This window comes from Octopus bimaculoides, chromosome 13 (genome assembly GCF_001194135.2).
Source record: "Octopus bimaculoides isolate UCB-OBI-ISO-001 chromosome 13, ASM119413v2, whole genome shotgun sequence".
In the NCBI taxonomy this organism is placed as follows: Eukaryota; Metazoa; Mollusca; class Cephalopoda; order Octopoda; family Octopodidae; genus Octopus; species Octopus bimaculoides.
Genome location: NC_068993.1, coordinates 54257617 through 54281535, shown reverse-complemented (window position 1 = coordinate 54281535; position 23919 = coordinate 54257617). Strand labels below are relative to the sequence as shown.

The following is a 23919-nucleotide window of genomic DNA, read 5'->3' as shown; positions in this document are numbered from 1 at the left end:
AAGAGAGGAAGTTTCTTCTGTCTCTATGCGACGTTTGGTATTTTAGGTATATTTTAGTTAAGTTTAATTAGTAAAATATACTTCTTAAAAATGAAGATGAACTAATCAAACATTACTTAATTTAAAGAAATTATGTGTAAAACAAAACGTTTCCTTAAAATGAACGATGTTTTATTTGTTTACACATAAATACGAATTGAGAGAGTTAACGTGATTTAAATAGGAAGTTGTTTTTACTGAGAACCGGTTAGAAACATTGTAACGCGCGCTTTTTCCATACTGAAATATAAACGGCGAAAACTTCATATTTTACTTAATAAGTAGCTTTGACAGGTCGCAAAAGACCCCAAAAAACATTGAGCACAAACAGAAAACATTTTACTGAGCAAACAGAATACCTCAAAACTATATACATTCATATTTGTATGTATGAACGAAAATTTCGTACACTGCCTTGTGAGCTTCTGTGTGTGTACACACACACACACACATATATATTCTTACACACTCACAGAACAGTGTACAGAGTTTTTGTCAATCATAGTGAGTGCATAAATAAATTGATGAAATATTAAGCCGAGAATTAACTTTTGTGAACAGTTTACGAAGAGAAACTATAATATCAGTAGAAACGCGGGAACTCGTAACTCGAGTTGTTCAGCTTTTAGTAAGAGACGTAACTTTGTTAAAACTTTACAAAGAAAGTAAAATGGGGATAAAGAAATCTTTGCTAGATGCATAATTAGTTTAGAATGTATTTTCTTTGAATGAATGGTGAAAGAAAAAGTTAATATAATCTGAATTCTCAAAACGCTCTGAAGATACCCAAATGCTTACAACCGGTGTATGGGTCAACACAAGTTCCTACTAACTTTTGGTGACTTAGTGTAGTTAGGGGGTATATACATTCGATACTTACAAAATAAAGTAATTTAATTTTTTTATGGGGCTAATATGTAAATTTATGCAAATGAGCTTACGTCATACATAAATTATGCTAATGAGACCCGGAAGTGGTCGCTGTCACGTGATCGCACAACCTTCAAAGTTGAAGACGCCATATTTCACATCATAAACGGTGTGGAGAAAAAAGGGGAAAGGCCGAAGTCGTGAGGTAGGAAACAGTTAGAAGATCTATGTACACTATTGTGGTAGGAACAACAATGATATGCGAGAGAGCGCTTGTGCTTAGGCACAAATACTGAATCATTTATCGAACAGCTTACGCCGACATTTATACATATATATACACACACACACACATCGCAGTGCACGAGTTGTGTGTGTGTCTGTGTGTGTGAGTGTTTGTTGGCTTGAACAGACAAGAAACAACAGGAATTCGGTTTAGTAACACGAAGCAAACAACAACAAATAGAGAGGAAATCTAAACCCAAACAGAAATCAGGTATAGTATTGTATTGTTTGATGTATTCGATCGTTGTTTTTCTGTGTTGGATATTTTATGGAGACAAAAAAAAAAAAAAATACAGAAAGAGAAATAGTGATGAATTTTTTTGGCAATTGGAGTTGGTCCACTTTTGACGATGTCTCTGTCTCTCTTTCTCCCCGGTCTCTCTACCCCCCTCTCATGCCAACTGGCTGCCTTTTCTCAGCAACTTGCTCTATTGCTTAATTGCTTGCTATTTCATTTTCCTTGCACTTTTGATTTCTTTGCGTTATACATACGTATCCCCTCCCCTCTCTTTCAATATATATATATATCTAGAGAGAGAGAGAGAGGGAGATACATATACATACACATACACACAATCTATACAATGCAAATTGGCTGGAACGAAAAAACCTTCACACAGACACATAAAGATACCAAATACAGTGGTAATCATGTTTGTATGTTCTCATGCCGTATAACTACTACCTCTGCATGTAGCATTCATTCATTGTAATCGTCGGCTTTATTCCTGCTACATATATATCTTCTACACTCTAGCCACATCAGCCTCACTCCACACTGACTTATGAATGAATTTTGCTGCTTTCCGTCTAATTTAGGATGTTAAAAGTGATAGGGATTCAGCTTTCTGTTCCACAGATTCTAAAACCATTCAGTGATGGAGACTTAGTGAGGAGACAGGGATGAAGTAGATAGAATATTCAGAAAAGTTTTCACAATTGATCTTTTCAGAAATGTTGTTAAAAGTGTTTATTTACTGACCACGTTGTCTGCCTGGTGCTAATTATACATTATTATATATCAATTGTTTATTTAGCGAACCATAGAAAAGCATTACTGCTGGGTCTGATGGAGTTTTTGCTGTTTGTTTTTTTGTGTTACAACATGCATTAGTGACCTTACCTGTATTTTCCCCCGATCCTGTATAATATAAATACATCTCTAATTTAGATTTCCTGTTTAAATTTAATCCCTTGTTAACCAACTTTTCAGTATTTCTATAAATCCTGCTCTCCCTAAATAGTCAAATTCATTCTTCTATCTTCCCTATTACTTGGATATTCTTAAGGTATCTCTTGTATATTCGGACAAAAGGAGACGAGAAAATTACCATTTTCTTTACTTCTGCCTCTTTGTTGTTCATCACAATATCAATATTTCGTCTTCGCAATCTCTTTGACAAAAACTTAAGATATCAATTATTTGCAAATTAAACTGATGATCATTGTCACCATTTTCAAATGTTTACAGTCATCATTCTCTCTCTCCTTTACCATCAAGTACAAGTTCGTCCCTGACGAATCTTCAACTTTAATAATCCCTTATTATTTTCACGAAACATTATCCATTGCTTATTTCTCTTTAATTGGTGGTAAAATGCCTTTTCTGAACTTACAAACACAAAGATTACGATAGTCTAAAGATATTAAGATTTGTTTTAGTGGGTCAATCAATCAGCCTAGACATTTTACAGCCAGTCCACCACCATTCTACAGCCTTCGTAAGACAAACTCTCTCTTCCTTGCCCAGAAGCCATGAGACAGCCATGCCGAGAATTATAGATTTTACAGAACTTTTAGCTCATCAAAACACAACAGTAATCATATAGTGATTAGTAAATAACATTGAGTCTATTTAATTAGATTGACTACCAAAAACTTTATAACTTCCTCCTTTTTTATCGGTTCAGTTAATTGATCACCAAATCTTTGTTCTATTAAAAAAGAAAAAGAAAAATTCTCACCGCGCCATATTTTGTTGTTTTTTTTTTAATCGCTGTTTTCTTTGGTGAACTAGATTATTATTATTATCACTATTATACACAAAGGAGATTATTATTGCTCGTAGTTCGGTGAATGCGATTTAGAGGAGACAATAAACGGAAGCATCGCAATGAATCCTTTTTGCGATTTGCGGCTAAAGAAAACAATTATATAAATTAATAAAAAAAAAGAAGGAGCTTCTGACTCTGATATTTGTATGTAATAAGAAACCCCTGACTGAGTGGGCAAGGAGAGGAATTTACTGGATAAAGGGAAATATATATTACTACTTGCATGAAGGCGAAGAAAGAATAAAGAAGACAATGCATAAGCGAGACCATATTCAGGTCGTGTTATATTAATGACCAAGAACGTATTTTAGTACTAAATTTACCAAGACATAATGTGTTTGTACTCTGGTATATGTAACTGAATCTGTCGTTTCATTATTCTTTCTTTCTTTTTTTGTTTATTGGAAAGATTTTTAATAAGAAGAAACAATTTTTAATATTGTCTCTTATTAGATATTAACGATATTTTATAAGTTTCAACGAAAGGTTATTTCGATGGATTGACCAAGTTATTAGTTATGAAATATGGTAGTCTGCATCAGCAGAGGTGGTGTTTTTTTTTCTTCTTTCTGTGGCAATGCCAGTGTTGAGTTTATAAATTTTCTCTGTGACTGTGATGTGAGGTGCAAAATGTGACTTCTTCTTCATTCAAGACTTCAGTATTTCTGATCACTGCCAACTATCATCATCAGAAGATGTAGGAAGCTGAACTCAGCATATCTCTCCGTGGAACACTGCTACTCCGGCATTTATTCATTTAAGCGGGGATTTTTTTTACCCCCACTTCAACTTTTCTCTTATGCTTTTTTTTTTTTTTTCGTGAGGTCTTTGGAATTAAGTTTTGAATATTGGAGAATCAGAATCTGCAAATTTTCTTTTGAAACAAAATTAAACGTATTTTATGAAAAAAAAAAAAGAAAAGAAAAAAAAGATCAAGGAATTTCAATCCGCTGCTTTATAAATGTATTTCTATATTAATTACATAGATAAAGAACAGGAATATTTGAATATTTTGTAATAGCCATTCGTCAAAGAGATCTTCGTGAAACTCCACCAGGTACGAATCTAGTAGAATTTTTTGCTGTCCTTGCCTGCTTCTTGTTGCATCTCTTTTGCAGAATTCCAGGCTGCCTTTCTGTGTGATTGTGCATTCGGCGGGAGTGTCAGGATCGACGAAATTAATGTTTAGTTGACATTGAAGTGTTTGTTGATATTCTAACGGCTGAGCAGACACTACCCAAAGATCGAGTATAACTCTCATCCCTGGCAGGACATAATGTTGCTGTACAAGTCTCGCAATCTCTGGCGATGTCTGGAATCCACTTCGATCAGAAAGCACCGCCCTGGCACCACCAAACACTCACCATGTTCTTAACACGTGTCCAATATATTTTCGTTTAGCGAAAGTAGATTCATCAATTTCAAAGAACTGCCCGACTCTAGCCAGTTGCATTGGATTCAACGAAAATAAAATGTTTTCCACGAACTTCCGGGACAGTAATTCTTTCAGTTACAAAATCGCATCGCCAACAATACGACAATCTCAACAACCTGACTGAAGTATTTTTACAAGATCCCCTAAATAGATCATATTTACCACTTTTATATCAGTAACAGCACAACTATCGAAAGGCATTTAGGTACGGACAACACTCGGATATTACAGGCCCACATGAAACGGTCGACATGTTTCTTCCTAGTGAAAGCTCCACAATCTTAACAAAACACAATGTTTTTATGTACCTGACCATGTGCAACCGATGGACAGCTTTTTGTGGTCTTTTTAATGGAGGGTGTGATGTCATTAATGCTGAAATCAGATACCAATGGATAAATTGAAAGAGTTATTAGTTTACAAAATGATTAGTGAAGCATTAAGTATTGTAGTTGTTTCATAGTGTGACAATTGAAAAATACTGTCTTAATTATTGACGATGAAAGTAAAAATGCAATTATAAATGAAAGCAAAATTTTTAACACACACACACACACATATATATATATATATATATGCATCTTACTCAGAAAAGTACTTTTAATATTCGTAAACTTCTTTTCACTTTAAAAGAAGCGCTTGACAATGTACTCCTAACTGGAATTAGTTTCTCATTAAAAAAAAGATAACGTTTTTGCAGATTCTGAATCTGATATTGAAAATTTAAAAAATAAACCCTACCGGTTTTATATATATATATAAAAGCAAAATTAGGTTGTGTTTAAACACTCCGTGCTCAGAGGAATAATTGCCTCTACTGCTATATATCAATCTTACTTCCTTCTTTCATCACTTTATTTCCATTTCACTTGTATCCAGAGATGTTTTTTGTACGTCTTCTTTCTGATTTAAACCCAGTCTATATTTTCTTCCCACGTATATATATATACATACATATATATATTTACCGTACTTGTTACTCTTCAATCTCCCCCCTTCTATTTGTTGACACCAACCAAGTGTTATTATCTAGAATGTTCTAAATCTGTTCTCATTGATCACTTTTACCTGTGATTTTTTTTTACGTTTTGGAGATCTTAGGTGTGTTTATCTATATACTTACACCCCCTCTATGTATCACACACACACACGAATATACAAAGTTGTAAACGTACATTCATATGCTGACAAGCACACAAACAAAAGAATCGCCTCTACACACGAACACGCATTCGAACACACAGACACAGGACATGGATAGTCAGTGTATAAACACACACACACACACACACACGTGTGTATACAGTTGAAGTCCATCTGATGATATAATAACAGTGAAACGTTTCCCATACCATATCGTCTCTGTCATCATCATCATCATGTTTCTAAGCTACTGACCACCTCATTTATTAAATTTCATCCATATTTCACTCCGTGACCCCTTCCTTTTTTCCTTTTGTTATCACTTGTATTGTACCTTGTCTCTTTACACCAATCTTTGTATCATGATCGCTTCTATTGTCTCTCTCTCTCTCTTTCTCCATTCTCCCTCCATCGCATCTCGTCCTAGATAGACATTTCAGCTGACGCTCATTACTTAGCGAAGGCGTGAGCACCAACCATTGTCTTCCCCTCATATACATGACTTCATGCATTTATTAAATAAAAGCACTTGACAACCACAACCACCACCACTACTATTACTACTACTATCATTGCTTAGATGAGCATGTTTCTAAACTGAGTTGCTCGTATTGCCATGTTTTTCCAGTGTTAGTCACCTACTGCTGTCAAAAACACGCACGCAACATAAAAGTATTTATACACGCGTACCAAGCACACACCTCGTATATTCACTAATATCTGGAACTTTATTAACCAAAACCGCACACACACAAAAATCACCGTCTCTTTGTTAGTGATCGTTTGAATTCTCTGAAGAATCTTAAAGAAGACGCATACATACATGTTTTCGTCAAACTACCTTGTTAGAGAGTTGTTTTGTGGTACTGTGGTACATAAACAACATATGTAAAATGTACCAGTTTTCTTTCCAGTTGTGCAAACTATATAAAGTCCTCTGTTTGAGCTACATCCATATACATGCCCTTCTCATTGTAGCTGCTTGCTTTAGATCTTGCGACTACATGTTAATGAATCCATCATTCTGGAGCCACATTATGTTTGTGCATCCTATTACTGCCACGTGTTGTGCATGTGTAGACTTGTATTTGATGTTATGCATCCATCGATACTGAGGGTGGTGTCCGACAACCACCTGTGTAACCACACACACACACACACATAAGGGACGTAATTCGGTGTTTTGTTATCTGGAAGACGTGATTTGTTTTGTTCTGGGAGACCTTTTTGTTTAATTCATGTTTTACACCTGTTTTGAGAAGTGATTTCTTCTATTTTCCTAATCTACCCAGTAAAAGTAGATAGCTGTCATATAAATGTGCATAAGACTCAGTTTCAGTACATCCTTTTCATTTTGAAATAAATGTGTACCTGTATTTGAATGCGTTGCTGATATACGTGGTTTACCTGTGAGCGAAAAACGCAACAAAATGACAAGATGGGGGAAATAATATAACAGATAAAAGATGACTTGTTGCTGGTTTAAGTGTCAAATTCTATAGACAAATAGGAAGGTAGGCGGATGGTTGGATCAGATCTATAGATTCGTACCAATGTGCAATGTTATATATATATATACACACACACATATGTGTGGTAAATATTATTTATAGAAGCTTAACCACAGTGGACAGATGACTCCATCAGCCAAACTTGTATTCTGGTGCGAGTTGTAAACATGTAAACAATCTTGTGTATCATTAAGTAATTAGTGTTGTTGTTGTAGTTAATGACATAATTAAATTTCTGCTCATTATAAATATTTACTTGGGCGAAGATACTCTACAGTGTATGGAAGAAGAATATATTTTCAGCTGTTAGAGCTGTAGCCAGATTTGTTGGAATTTGTCCAGATAGCTTTTTTTTTATCTAAATAGAAAGCACCCACACTCACACACGTACACAGATTTATAGCGAATGTTTATAAATCTGAAATTTCATTCATTTTTCTTATTTTTAGCTTGAACTTAACCCTTTAATGCATAGTGTCCCAGAATTCAGGCCTGTGAGAAAATTATACAATGCAAACTAATATTGTGGAATGAAAATTCAATGTTACACATTAATTACTCGATGAATGGTAGGAACATCAGGTGTGATTGAATTTATAACATACTGCAGGTGTAGCTGTGAAGTAACTGGAGTAATATACCTCAGGTGTGACTGAACTAACATCAGGTGTTAATATATAATTGCTAGATAACACCATACTCAGATTAATTAATGTGAATTATTCAATGTTTCAGACAGCTATTAACCGAGTGGTAGTGATGATGATGATCATCATCATCATCGTTTAACGTCTGCCTTCCATGCTAGCATGGGTTGGACGATTTGAGTGAGGACTGGCGAACCAAATGGCTGCACCAGGCTCCAATCTGATTTGGCAGAGTATGTACAGCTGGATGCCCTTCCTAACACCGACCACTCCGAGAGTGTAGTGGGTGCTTTTACGTGAAGGCCAGTCTGGCGGTACTGGCAGTAGATACAAACTCTTTAGGATAGTAGTTCTTAATCTTTTTAATATCCAGGCCAGATCCAAAATGTAGATTTATATTTTTTAGAGGGACATACCAAAAAAAAAAAAAAAAATGTAAAACAAGTCAATTGAAGGGAATGCCTTCAAGAAATTCAGTCAAACAAATTGACCCCATTACTTGTATCTTTTTTTAAACTTGGTACTTATTTTGTCAATATCCTTTGCTGGACTGTTAAGTTATGGGAATGCAAACATACCAACACCAGTTGTCAGGTGGTGGTGGTGGGGGACAAATGGATACAAAGACACATACACATATATATGTATATACAATGGGCTTCTTTTCAGTTTATGTCTTTGTGTGAGATGTAGCTGGGGTGCTGCTATACATCAGTTACTCTTTGTATGATATGTGTGCATATCCTAGAATCCAACAGAGATGTTGCATGGTACGAGACCAGAGTGATATTAATTAAACCTGTCATCTAATCAATAACTGGCACTATTTCCACAAATGGCCTTTATATGAGCCACTGGTGGAACCGCTACATTGTCACCTGATGGACTAGGAATAGCCAAATCTTCAAATAACATTCCATTGTTTTAGAAAAAGGAAGGATTTGTTAGATAATATCTAAATAAAAAGTTTTGAATATGTTTGTTGTAGCAGTTCTGGCCATGATAAACCATATAAAATCTCATTTGTTTGGATTTAGTATTTTCAGTACCTGTTGATGGAGTATCTTCCATACTCATCATTTTAACGTCTACTTTTTCATGCTTGCATGGATCAGACAGAGTTTATTGAAGCATGTTTTCCACAGCCAGATTCCCTTCCTATCGTCAACCCTCACCTGTTCCCCGTGGCCAGACATGTTTTTGCAGAATATTGAATATTGGGGACGAACCCTACTACTTGTATGCCAGTGACACTCATTTACAAGTATAACACGATGTCAAGACTGGGAGATACAAACATACACTCACACACATGTGATGGGCTTTCAGTTTCCATCTACCTAATCCTCTCAAGGCTTTGCTCAACCCGGAGCTATGGTAGAAGACACTTGTGCAAGGTACATGCAGTGCATCTGAAACCATGTGGTTGAGACACAAACTGTTTAATCATCCAGCCACACCTGTGTTTACCATAATCTGAAATTGGTCTTTGAGAGAGAATTGCTGCTGATTGCATTGACTTCTCTTGGGTTTCCTTTCCTTTATTAATCCACCATTTTACTGACATTGTCTCCCACCTTAGAGCATGGGCCCATAGTTGCAAACATTCAAAGTGTTACACACATACACACACACTTTCTCTCTCTCTTTCTCTGTGTAAATTTCAGAGATTAAAACCACTTACAATCATCATCATCATCATTTAATGTCTCCATTCCCACATGGAAAAATGGAGGTTAAGACAATGGTAATGTTCCATGTTTGCATGGGTCATATGGAATTTGTTGAGGAAGATTTTCTTCAGCTTTGTTCCCTTCCTATTGCTAACTCTTACCTTTTTACAAGCAAAGTAATAGTTCTCTATGACCAGACATGTTTTTCATGAAACAAATATTGTTTGTATGATGATGCTCATTTACAACCATCGCATGATAGACACAAACACTTACATGCACGTGGTAGGCTTCTTTCAGTTTCTGTCTACCAAATCCACTCTAACTAGTCTTCAATTGTCCTGAGGCTATATTATCAACATTTGGTGTTTGTTTTCCATGCTGTCATGGGTTGGATGGTTTGACAGGAGCTGGCAAGGCCAGGGGCTGCACCAAGTTTCATAGTCTTGTTTTGGCATGGTTTCTACGGCTCCCAAAGGTGCTGCACTGCGGGATTGAACCCAAGGCTACATTACTTGGAAGCAAGCTTCTCATCTGCATGGCTGTGTCTGTCCCTACAATCTGCTTTAATAATAATCCTTTCTATAGACAAAGGCCTGAAATTTGGCGGGATGGAACTAGTTGATTACATCAACCCCACTGATTGACTTGTGCTTCATTTATCAACCCTGAAAGGATGAAAGGCAAAGTTGACCTAAGTGGAATTTGAACTCAGAACATAAAGGACAAAATCCTGCCAAACATTTTGCCCTGTATGATAATGATTCTGCTAGCTCGCCACCTTTCTACTTTAATGCTAATAATAATAATAATAATAATAATAACAACAATGGTTTCTTATTGTGGTACATGGCCTTAAATTTTTGGGGAAGGGTTGGTCAGTCATATTAACTTGAGTTCTTAACTAGTCTTTCATTTTATCAACCCTGGAGAAATGAGCAACAAACAGCTGAACTTGGTGGGACTTGAACTCAGAAGGCAAAGAGCCAAAACAAATAATAATGCTCTAACAATTCTGCCAGCATGACTCCTTTATTGACACACTCTTCTAGTTTAAAAACTCCCTTCAGCAAATAAATCAAATATGATTCTAAACTTTCTGAATAGTTTTGGTGAGAAGATAAGTTTGCATATGTGTACACCATTGTAAGTTTCTATTATTTGAGTGGCTCATTCAATTAATGCCATCATTATTCCACTTGATGTTCTTGACAGTAAAGTGATTTATAGAGATACAGTTATCATATGATTCTGCAGTTTTTATGATAGTGTAATGCTATCATTAATCCAATATGTAATATATAAACATGGCAAAATTAAATGAATGGTTCTGCATTTTATTGTTCCTAATAGATTTGTCTTCACAAATATGCTGAATGAAGTTCTGTTGGAAGATTAGTAATTTATCTCCATATTACCGCTACTTAGTGTTTGTCTTTCCTGGAAATGTTGCTCTTCCTGTTTATCTCCCCATTAAAACATCAAAGTTTCCTAAAGTAGGATTTTTAAAAGCAATTTTAATTTTATGTTAATAATCCCAGCTCCCCTAGTTATTGTTGTTGAGCTTCAGTTCACCCTAGATCAGATAGTTTTATGATGAAATACATTCTCACAGGATTGACCATCCTGTTACATGGTAGGCATATGTCTCAGACACCATCCAGCATGTCTTTTTCTCAATTAAAAGGATAGGGAGGATTAGGCTGTTATTTCAAGCAGGTTGATGTTTCTTTAGGTGTATATAACTTAAGGTCACACATTTAAAATATTTTTTGTGGCCTGTGCAGCTTCTCCCAACAGACTTGTGGGTAATATAGTTACAATTCCTCTTAAATATTCACCATTTGATGGCTGCAGGAAATAGAAGTATGAGAGGAATTCCAGAAAGCTGGGGCTCTTGAGGAAGCACTGAATACAATGGTTAATGCTGGGTCTGAAGTAATAAACATTTGTTGAAGAGGAGAGATGACGCAAGAGTGCCTGAGTGAAATTTGTTTAAAATCAGTCAGCTCTTAGTAGAAGTGTAATGGTAGAGAAGCAAGAGAGAGGAGACAGAAGAATGTTTGTGGATCAGACATTGGAGTATGTTGTTGGTAATTTTTTTGACTGAAATATTTTCTGACTCTGAAGAGGGAGGCCAATCTTTACTATGCAGGTGTGTAACGACAGAGAGATGTTCAGTGATGATTGGGTTTGACATTTGTAGTGATTTCAAGGGTTCCAGCTGCTTGTTTCTTGTAAGTGGGTTACAAAATTGGGATCTTTCTGATTTGGCGGACACCATTTGTTTTCTAACGAAACACTTTCAAACTTGGGATACTGGTAGAATGTGTCATATAAAACATCTTTTTCTCTTAGCCTTGTTAAGAAAAGTTTCTATATTCCAAGTTATTTCATGTTAAAAAGTTGTCGTATTTCAGTAATTTCAACCAATCACTGACGTCTATTGAGGTGAAAACAATTACTGCTGTGGATTGTCAACAACACGTTCTGGTGGTGTAATGGGATCTTTTCCCTTGAATAAAATTACTGCCGTTTTGTCAACAACTATTGGCGGTACTGTTATTTATGACATCGTTTGTACTGGTTTTAAGGTCAGGGTTAGGGTTTTAGATAATCTCGTTTCAAACCACTCACCCAATGAGTATTTTTGCCAAATTTGGTGAAAATCTGTTCAACAATTTTTCAGTAATTTTCTATGTACTGTGTACTCAGTAGCACATTTTCTAAAAGATGGTAGAGTTTGATTTGAGGAAGATTTGGCTGCTATTTCTTGGAAATGAAGCAACTGTTTGGAAGCCCTAACTGGTGCTTAATTCAAAAGGATTACCAGGGACTAACAATATATACACCGCCACAAATTATTGTTGACAAAGAACAGCAGTAACTGTATTCAGCTGAATAGACATCAGTGATTGGTTGAAATTACCGAAATACGACAATTTTTAACATGAAATAACTTCGAATATGAAAATTTTTCTCTGTTCTATAAGACAAAATATACAAGTATACGAAGTTTTAAAGTGTTTCGGTAGAAAACACACTAAATAAAAAATGGTGTCCGCCAAATCAGAAAGATCCCCAAATTGTTTTCATGATATATATGTTGTAACTTGGAAGTCTTCTGTATTGAAATACTGCTTGTCTGATATTATGTACATTTGAGAGAATATCCAAAGCATGTCTCTTATGTTCTTCTTTACTTGTTTCAGTCATTAGACTGTGGCCATGCTGGGTCAATGCCATGAAAAATTTTTTCGTTGAACAAATCAACCTCAATACTTAATTTTTTAAAGCCTGGTACTTATTCCATCAGTGACTTTTGCCAAACCGCGAAGTCATGGGGACATAAACACCAAACTGGTTGTCAAGTGGTGGTAGGGGATAATGACATAAACACATGGGCTTCCTTTCAGTTTCCATCTATCGAATCCACTCACGAGGCTTTGGTTGGCTCGAGGCTATAGTAGACGACATTTGCCCAAAGTGCCACACAGTGGGACTGAACTTGGAGCCATGTGGTTGGGAACCAGATTTGTAGAGGAATTGCAAAGATCTGCTTGTGAACAAATGGTGAACATTACTAGAAATGTTAGGAAAGCTTGGATGGGAAGGATTCTGAACAGTCTTTAATCAGTAATGTTGTTGAAGCACCAGGTCATCATTCATTGTCTAGATCAGTGGTTCTCAACCTTTTTGCTTCCAAGGACCCCTTTTATTTAAATGAGTTTTCCCATGGACCCCTTTTATTTAAATGAGTTTTCCCATGGACCCCTTTCAATATGTTTATCCTTATGTGTGTATATTCTTTTTTTCTTATATTTGTTTCAGTCATTTGACCATGGCCATACTGGAGCACTGCCGTTAGTCAAACAAAATGACCCCAAGACTTATTCTTTGTAAGCCTAGTACTTATACTATCGGTCTCTTTTGCCGAACGTCTAAGTCATGGGGACATAAACACACCAGCATCGGTTGTCAAGTGATGGTGCGGGGACAAACACACACACAAACATACACACACCCACACACACACATATATATATATATATATATGACAGTCTTTTTTCAGTTTCCGTCTACCAAATCCACTCACAAGGCTTTGGTTGGCCCGAGGATATAGTAGAAGACACTTGCCCAAGGTGCCACGCAGTGGAACTGAACCCGGAACCATGTTGTTGGTAATCAAGCTACTTACCACATGGCCACTCCTGCGCCTATATATATGAAATTTTGAATTTAGTTCATGGACCCCCAGTACTACCTTTGCAGACCCCAGGTTGGGAACTACTGGTCTAGATCTATGATCATAAATATTCCAGCTGTTACAATTTGTCTTTTTTTCCTCTTGAAACATAAATAGATCACAATAGCCAATATGCCCTCCTTTTAAGACATTAAAAATATTGACTGATATTTCTAGCAAGTTGTATGGTTATAAACAATCTCCCTCATTAACTGTAATCAGTTTTGTATTTATATTGTGATTAATCAAATTCTTGTTCTTGTAATAACACTGGCAAATTTACTGTGTAAAGTAACATTATAAGCTACAAATGTTTTTGTTTACTCTAATTTTGTTAAGATAACTTATAGAAAGCCTCATTTGATATATGTTTTAAACTTTTATATATTCCATCAAAGCCTTCTTTCATTTTTTACATATAAAATACAGAAGCAAATTGTTCATAGGCTTGTGGAATATATGTTATTGAATTTTTATTTCCCTCTTATACTATATAATTGTCAACAATAGTTGGGACTACACCATAGATCTTATTTTAAGGTTAGCTGATATTTTTAGCATCTCATTGTCCACATAGTCTCTTTTATTGGTTTCGGTATATTAAAGGAATTATAGGCTATGATGGTACAATCGTTTGAATCATATCTTTCTCTTATACTGATGGTCAGTTATAATTTAATGGTGGGCAAATTCTTTGTGCTTGTTTATCAAACAGTCCTCTTTCATTCTAAGAATTACAGTTTGCAGTGTATTTTTAATTGTCCTACCTATTGTTTAATTACTTATTAGTTTTATAGGTTTGCTTCTCATTACATTGTCAGTATTTCGTCTTCATATTTAATTTGTTCTAAATTACTGTGTTCCCTTTTCTACAAAGTAACTAGTGTCTTAACCCTTTCGTTACCAATTTGGCTGAAACCGGCTCTGGCTCTGAGCACAAATGTCTTGTTTTCATAAGATTTGAATTAAAACCTTCCACCAAACCTTAGTTATAATTTATGTTCCTAACACTAGCTTAATGATAACTAAGTTATTTTTACTAAATTCTTTGTTATATTTAAAGTAATTGAAAGAAACACAGAACCCCTCAAAATAAATACAGTAACGAAAGGGTTAAGTCATCTGTTGTTACAAACATTTCCAGATGTCCTTAGTTTCTTTTTGAAGCTCAAGTGATTTTGCCTTCACCTAGAGACATAATCAAAAGTGTTCAGGTTGATTTCATGTAGTGTTGGAAGTTACTGACAAGCCAGATGTTATGAATATTAACTAGGACAGTTCTTTGCAAGATATTTTTCTTTATTGGTGAAGAAAGGACCTCTTTGCATAAATGCAGGTAGAAGGGTATGTTACATGTAATTAATGGTTTAAGTACTGAAGATATTGGGTAAACATCTAGTGTTGTGAGGAAAATGATGATGGCAATATTATATCAAGAAGAAAGTTGGTGGAATGTTGGATGCATTCAGTTGCTGTGAGGGGTGGAAAGTCTAATGTTTCAGACTTGTGCCATGAGCAGAGAGTAGAAGATTGCAAAAGAATCATTTACTTGGACAGCACTAATAGGAAATGGTCTTCTGCTGTCTGATAATGGGTTAGAACCTGAGACATTCAACTTTCTATTCCTCAAGGCAATTGAATTTACTAAAAGATGTGAATAAGTACTTTTGTTATTAGGAGTTAAGTGTGAAAGTGGGGCTAAGTTATGTGATTGTTTATTTTTAGAATGACAATTTTTAGGGTAAGCCTGAGAGGCTGGATCTGGCCATTTGAACATAAAACAGGGAGAATATTTGGACCAAATTATAGCAGGTTTAAATGCTAAAGGCTTAAAGAACTATCTCTCAGTCATCATCATCATCATCATCATCATCCAACATTCGTTTTCCATGTTGGCATGAGTTGGGGAGCTTGACCGGAGCTGGCCAGCCAGAGAGCCGCATCAGTCTCCAGTTGTCTGTTTTGGCATGGTTTCTATTTCTTAATGCCAGTCACTTTACAGAGTGCACTCGGTGCTTTTCATGTGGCACCGGCATGGGTGCTTTTCATGTGATGCTCTCTACATGGAACCAGCACTGGTACTTTTTATGTGGCTCTAGCACCCACAAGCTTCATGGCATTTAAACAATAATAATACATGAGAAAACTAAACCTTACATATAGGAGAACATGGAATTGAAAAGAATGAAAATTTCATGTAATGCATTCTCAAGATGATGTGAGTTTTGAACTGATGCTGGTGATAATAATATAACTTACTTTGTACAATTTACTGATCTCAGCAGTTAACTAATTTTGTATTCTTCAAATTCTAATGTTCTGGCTTTTGTTTTATAAAAGATAAAAATATAAATATCATTGTCAAATATAAAATATCCGTTCTGTATCAAGATGCAAAGCCTCATAAAGCAGATGACAAAAGATCTGCCCAGCCTATGCAAACATAGCAAGAATGAATGTGAAATGATGACGTAGTTATATTTGTTGATGAAATCATCAATTATGCATAAAGTGTGCACATGCACATAAATGATTAATTTGTATAACAGCTACATCAAGGGTGTCAGATTTCTTTGTCATTGCAGGCTGGATTGAAGCATAAATAAGACTATGGGTTGGGTAGAGACAATTATTTCTAAAAGATCCTATTCGTAATCTAGGCCAAAATAAATAGGCATAAGGGTCGATGTGAATTAATAAATTTATTAGCAGTAAATAAAAGAAAGAATAGGTGTTAGCAAAGTTTATATCCAGAGATGTGTAGGGGCAAATTTATTGACTTGTGTAATATATATATTGTCCTGTTTAGTCTTTAGAGCAGTGGTTCTTCTCTCAAGGATACATGTGGCCCTCAAGCATCCTTCCAACAGCCCTTGATGGTCTTCCCTCTTATCATCGCCATTTAATGTCTGTTTTCCATGCTGGCATGGGTTGGACAGTTTGACAAGCACTGAAGGGCTGTTCAGACTCCATGTCTTGTTTTGGCATGGTTTCTACAGCTGGATGCCTTGCTTTACACAGCACTGGCATGGGTTCTTTTTACCTGGCACCTGCACTTACGAGTCTGCAAGATTAAAGATGCTCAGCCGGAGAGGGTTGCAAGGGCAACCACACTTTTACTTCGTTTGACATGTCTTTTCGAGCGCAGCAAACCACCAGGAGTCTTGGTCCCCTGTCATCCCACCCCCTCCGAGTCTCAGTATAATAAATTTTTCCCTTAATTGACTTGTGTTTTACTTTTTATGGGTATAGTCTCTAAAAACATCCAGGTTTTGGATCTGGTCTGGATATTGAAAAGGTTAAGAACCACTGCTTTAGAGTGTGGATGAAAATAGAAATTTTGGAAATGAATGCATACAGATCTTGAGAAAACCATTGATTGATAGAAAACTTGCACTGTTTCCGCTGCAAATCTTTTCAATATCATTCGTATTAAGGTGGTGAGCTGGCAGAAATGTTAGCTTGCCAGGCAAAATGCTTAGCAGTATTTCGATGTCTCCTCGGGCTAAATTACAGCAACATTCGTCCTAAACCAGGACTACCATATTATGTTGGCAAACAATCTTTACTCCAAAATACTGTTGCCGAATATCTCGCGTTGTGAGATTTACAAATAGTAATTTTCTAAAACGATACAGTTCAGAAGTGAATGTTTAGTAGATTCAAACTGCTGGGAGCAGATCGAACTGCTTTGTCCCAATCTCTTAAAGATGATCTAGCTCAGAGTGTCAAACAGCAATCTTGTAAATGCAAGAGTATGAGAAACAATTCTCCTGGGGCTAAATTACAGCAACATTCGTCTTAAACCAGGACTGTCATGTTATGTTGGCAAACAATCTATACTGTATAGTTTTAGTTTAACACACAGAAATATAAAATGAAGATTATTGAGGAAATTTTCTACCTTGTTTTTAGAATGCCAGACATTGCCAATGTATAGATTTATTCTGCTTCTTCCTTCAGTTTTGTATTCTTTTGTTTATCTGAGTATTTGACTAACCTTTTTCTTATATTTCTGCTGAAATACATTATCTTTCAATGAATTTGAAAATAATGATAAAGTTAGTACGTAAAATAACCTTGTCATTATTAAGCCTGAGTTTAGAATTAAAATCAATGCTGGGCAAAATATTTAATGGCATTTCATCTGTCTTAATGTTCTGAGTTCAAATTCTGCTGAGGTCAACTCTACCTTTTATGCTTTCAGGGTTGATAAAATGAGTACCAGTTGAGTACTAGGTTGGAGTAATTGACTGACACCCACCTTCTAACTTTGCTGGCTTTGTGCCACAGTTTGAAACCAATAATGGAAGGTAGATTAGTTTAAGAAAAAGTGTGATACAAACTTTTGAACTTTTAAAAAGTTTGTATCACAGAACTAAGAGCATTTTCAGGTGGGTTGGTATCAAAAAGGGTAATAAAGGAATAAATGTTAATTTGAAGATATAGAAATATTCTATAAGCATGCAGTAATTATGTATCATTTAAAAGTTTATCAAGTATCCACACACTGAAATAATACTTTCACATTAACTAATTTTTACTATATTATGGCAGTTAATTTTAAAAAATCAAGTATTTGTAGAGGGTTAGTTTGTAAAAAAAGAAAAGAATGCTGGTGTTTGGAAAATAAAATCCAAAAGGAACAATTTTGTATCATAGTCCAGGTGCAGTTTCAAGTAGGATAATGTCAAAAGGGTTTCATAGTTACTTTGATGTCTGGACATACAGCGATATGCTTTCTTTAGTGTCATCATCTGTAATAATTCTAATTTGTTTTACTTAATATCTTAGTAAAAATTCATCCCAAGGCTTTTGATGCTATAAATCCTCTTCATTTAGCATGTATTTGATATAAACGAACTGCTGTTTGTAATTGCCATAATGTCCATATTTCTGTGCTTGCGTGGCTCAGGCAGAATTCATTGAAGCAGATTTTTCTGTGGCCAGATAATCATCTTCTTGCAGAAGATAGAAAACAAAGGACACTGCTTGTATTGCAATGATGCTCAAACTGTTGTGTGATGTCAAGACATGTACACACAAATGCACATATAACCACATGCATACACATGTGGTCTTCTTTCAGTTTTTGTCTACCAAATCCATTCAAAAGGATTTAGTTGGCTTCAGTCCCACATAGTAGAAAGTACTTACCCAAAGTGCTGTACAAGATTACTGATCTTGAAACTACATGTTAGGAAGTGAATTCCTTCAGCACACAGCTATTCCTGTGCCTCGTGTGAATCAAAAAATTAATCTCTGGTGGATAAATTCACTCTACATTTTAAGCTACATTATAACAACCATTTTATCATTTCTTCCATTTCATCCGATCATTTTAAGTGTGTATTGAGATTGCCCCACTTCTATATAATTTCTTTACATGCTAATCCTTCCTCCCAGCTATTAAATCGTCAGTCACCAAGGTTTTATTCTTAAAATGATCATTGTTGAAACAACACACATATTTAGTTACTGAACATTGAATTTTACATGATTAATCCAAACTGTTCTGTGCAGTAGTTCAATATTTTACCCCACAAAATAATATATGACGTATATATATTTGTTTAAATAATCTAGCCGTCTCCGAACAGCTTGCTCACTGAATCCAACTTAATACTTAATTTAAAAAAAGCCCATTAATGTAATGAAAGTATTGTTAAAACTGTTAAATTTTTAATATTTAACAGTTTCATTGATAGGTAATGCAATAAACCATTAAGTTTTTCATTTTAAAAAAATCATGTTTTCATCTCTCAAAGCAAGCACACATGCACATGAAGAGACATGCATGCATGTATGCACACACATGCAAGTGAGCACACATGCACATAGTTATTCTATTCTTTTCCTTTCTCTCTCCAGGTGTTATCCGTCTCCATGGTTGGACTGTGGATAACATAGATTCTTACATTAACAACTTCAAGTACTTCTAACTAGTACTTAAAGATGTCAACTGCTGTAAGTATCTTTTAGAATTGTTTCTCACACTCTTGCATTGTCTCCAGTGCTTCCAAAGATTTTCTTACTAACATCTGTTAATGACTAACTTTCAGTTCAGTGAGTTGTTAATTCCATTCCGGCTTTATAAATATGTCTTCAGTTATTCCAAATCACTTGGAACAATTTTCTTAATGGTACTGAAAATTTGTACAGAGAGAGAGAACTTTATAGGCTTTAGATATTGGTGTTTTGTATGGTTGTCAGGAAAACAACTTTAGCATTAATCAGTAAAAAAAAAAAAAGTCTGTTTATATATATTTGTGATACAATATGCTGAAAGTTTGTTCATTAGTCTGTTAACAATATGATTTTTTTTCTATATAAATACTTTTGATAAGAACTAAAACATATCTTTAGAGCACAATGATATTTTAGTTTTTAGGATAGCATTTTGATTGAACATTAAAGTATTTTTTAGCTAAAGTTTAGTCACATGTCTACTCGATAATAACTACAATAAAACTAACAAAGGCTTTTAAAATTAGGAAAGCATAGCAAAATTAACCTGTGGTGACTAGTGATGGTAAATAGAGGATGGTGGTGAGATTTTAATGGAAATATTTTGAAGGTTCTTTTTACTTATCTTTACATTTTACAATATTGGATGGTTTCTAAAATGGTTCCTCTATTACACTTCAGTACAAATAAATTTCACATTAAGAAATTTCATGATGAATTTTTATGCACATCTAATGTGGCAATATTGTTTTGGTACAACACTAAACCCTGCCATTTTGTCTAGAGTCACTGTTGACCAAATTCATCACTTCTCATTCAACATGTCTTTACATTGCATTATATTTTTGTTTTAACACTTCTGTTAGCTGTTGAATTCCTCATCCCAAACTTGAAGTGAAACAATGGGCTGTTATTAGTGTGAAATACCTTCCACAATTTAGTTTGTAATTGTTTTAATAAACATTATTTAAGATGTAGCATAAGATTCATGGTCTGAGAACTTTATTGTTTTCTATAATGTTTTGTAGTGAGAGAAATAAACTTTATCCTTGCTGGTTTCATTGAGCAAATGTTTTTACATTTTAATTTACCTATATCTTTAATATCCATATGGTTGTTTCTATTTTAATACAAAATATAGTTTTTCTTAGTTTTATTAATGATCAGTAAGTCTTATCTAAGTGATTTCTTAAACGTTTTGCTCATACCAATATACCTTATTTTATGAAAAACTTTCGGCTAATAGGATTGTCTGCAATTAACTGAGACTTGTGCTGGCGTTCTGATTATCAGTAGACTTCACTGTTGAGAGTTTGGTAGTTATAAACTGTATCTTATCCCTAAGTATATTAAAACTTTTTCACTGTTCCCCTTGTCTCTTTTAGAAATATTTTGAAATGTTGAATTTTATTCTTCTTTCACCAATTCTCTTGAACACTTTGCCAAGAAACAATACTTTGATTCTATTTCTTCAGCAGGTTTTTTTCCTGCTCCTTTTTTCTGATATTTTTTTGCTGTGGTTTAGAATTTATTTATTTCTTTATTCTTAGAATATCTGTGATTCTACTTGGACTAATTGATTCATGGTTTTACAAAAATAAATTAATATTTTTAAAAAAATAGTTTGGGGCCCTTATTAGTAACGAGTAATATGCATATTTTTATTTCTGGAATAATTTTTTGGTTAAACAATCCATTTGCTTCTATTATTACATATAATTTCTTTAGTATTAATGTTTTCTTCTTCATATTTTTTCCCTTTCTCACCTACTAACTATTTTAATAAACTACTCTTTCATATTTTAGTTCTTCTATTTCTTCACTTCTTTTGGTCTTTTTCATTGTTTTGGAACTTCTAATCCTAATATATTGTTTCCTTTTTACTTTTTTAGAGTACGAGTAAAGATCGGAAAGGCACCTCTAGGAGGTAATTTGATTTCCTCATTCTTACTCCCTTCTCTAAATGTCTAATTCCCAGTTCTCACAATCCCGTCCTTTGCTTTGTCGTTCACGACCTAAGTGTACCTTATCTCGTGAAGCATTTCTTCCAGTTTACCTCCGAAACCTCTAATCTCCCATTGTTATTATTGTTCAGGCAAAAGACTTATCCAAATTCTATTAATGATTGTTATCAATAATTAACAAGAATAGTATATTTTTATAAATTATCTAGCCTGTGAGTTATATCTACATATTTGACATCACACATCCTAAGTTGCTTGTATAGCTACATCAAAATGATATGCCGAGAGTATCTTTTTATATTACCTCTCTACCACAATATTATTATAGGGTTGAAAATTAAGACAATTAGATTTAAAAAAAAAAAAAAAAAAAAAAAAAAAAAAAGCTATTACTCGCTCAGTTAATAAATAACATAAAAACTATTTTTTTATCTACTATCTCATTTTTTAAATTCTGTTTTCTTGAATCATGGCAGTAGAAGAAGTTTCTTGAATAATGGTAGTAGAAGATGAATATCATACTGTTTGCTCTTTAGACAAGAGCTTCTCTCTGATTGGTGTTTTTGAAATCATAATGTTAAATTCAAGTTCTTGTCTTTTGAAACTCGTACATAAAATCTCATTGCCATTGTAAAATCAAGAACTTGCTGTATGTATGTTTGAGAACATAAATTGAATAAACTGAAGGTGAACATAAATTATTCCTTTTTGTAGCTTAAATATCACGGATTAAATACATGTAGTTATGGTAAAGTATCTGTATGAACTTGTATATAAATATTGTAAGTCAGACTAAATGTATCTGTATTTTTTGCACAAGTACTGGTCTGCAGGAAGCCTATTTTATTAGAAGTTGTGTATATAATTTCTTTTATGCTTAGCATGTAAATATGCTATTTAGATCGATGACTTCCTGAGACACAAATAATGCAGCATGTACACTATAAATGTAAATTTATGTACAATATAAATCTAAATTTATTTACCAACATCAAACTGTTAAATTATGTTATAGTTGTGTGATGAAAATGAATGTTGACAACTAAGTTACAATTAAGAGAGACTTTTAAATAAAGTAGTCACAAGAAATTATAAGAACTTCCTAAAGATGGAGAAGGTTGGGTAGAAGCCATGTTACATCCAATTTCTGTCAGCTTGATAGATACATGTTGGTGATCACTTGTGACAATCTGTTCATTTTGTATTTTACAATTTGAAATTAATATCAATGTAATTAATACCAAGGCAGCTGTTAATACACTCTTAACTAGAATTTACATGTATATAGTTTCATGTTATATTTATTTCTTTTTCTTGAACAACTTTGTATAGAAAGGCACAATATTGTTTATTTTCAGTAATTGTTCTTCTTTGGATAAGAAACCACTGGCTAATAGAAAGTCACAGGCATCATCGTCTGCAGAAGAATCTGGAGGAGATTCCAGTGCAGAAATAGATGCTGCAGGGAGTACAAAAGATTCAGAAGCTTCCAGAGAGCCAGAGTTGAATCCTGGAGATAGTGATGATGAACGTTGTCGTTCACATTCACCTGAAGGTAAAACTTAGTTACTATGCGACTAAATTGCGCATTACACTTTGTTCTTCCAATGCTGATTATCTGTATATCTTAGACAAATGTTAATATATTTCACTTGTTTCACTCACTTCTGTCTGAGTTCTGCATTACTTTTCTTCTTCATAATATTTTTTTTTGCTTTGTTGAAGGTTCGCTCGAAAAATCCAATCCACTTGATGAAAACAAGAACTCAGAAATTCCTTCTAAACGCCGAACTAATCTGAAAACATCTTGTAAGTAGTGTTATTCTTAGACAAAAGTTTGTTACAGTGAAAATGAGAATTTATTCTCAAGTCCCTTTTCTCACTTTCTGTTAGAATGGGTTGGGTGGGTCTACTTAATTTATTATATTTTAACTAGGCTGTGTTTTCTAGCATACAAGTTGACAGTATATAGTGCAAAAATTTCGTATAAACATTCAAAAATCGTCATTATCTTTCCAAATCCTGCTGCATTTCAAAAATCATCTTGGGGTATCAGCTGACTTTTTTTTTTTTTTTTTTTTTTTT

The 23919-nt window shown here is 34.4% G+C and overlaps 1 protein-coding gene across 2 annotated transcripts in view; it reads left to right on the top strand.

Annotated features, from left to right (window-relative positions):
• Positions 1-1032: 1032 nt before the first annotated feature.
• Positions 1033-23919, top strand: part of LOC106867548 (transcriptional regulator ATRX) — a 50023-nt gene continuing 27136 nt past the window's right edge. The window contains exons 1-6 of one of the 2 annotated variants that reach the window (XM_014912453.2): positions 1033-1405; positions 4235-4305; positions 19775-19870; positions 21763-21797; positions 23193-23389; positions 23560-23643. In XM_014912453.2, the coding sequence (XP_014767939.1) occupies positions 19859-19870; positions 21763-21797; positions 23193-23389; positions 23560-23643 (328 nt within the window). In that variant the 5' untranslated portion in view covers positions 1033-1405; positions 4235-4305; positions 19775-19858. The remainder of the gene's footprint in view (positions 1406-4234; positions 4306-19774; positions 19871-21762; positions 21798-23192; positions 23390-23559; positions 23644-23919) is intronic. The other variant, XM_014912452.2, reaches the window with a different exon arrangement.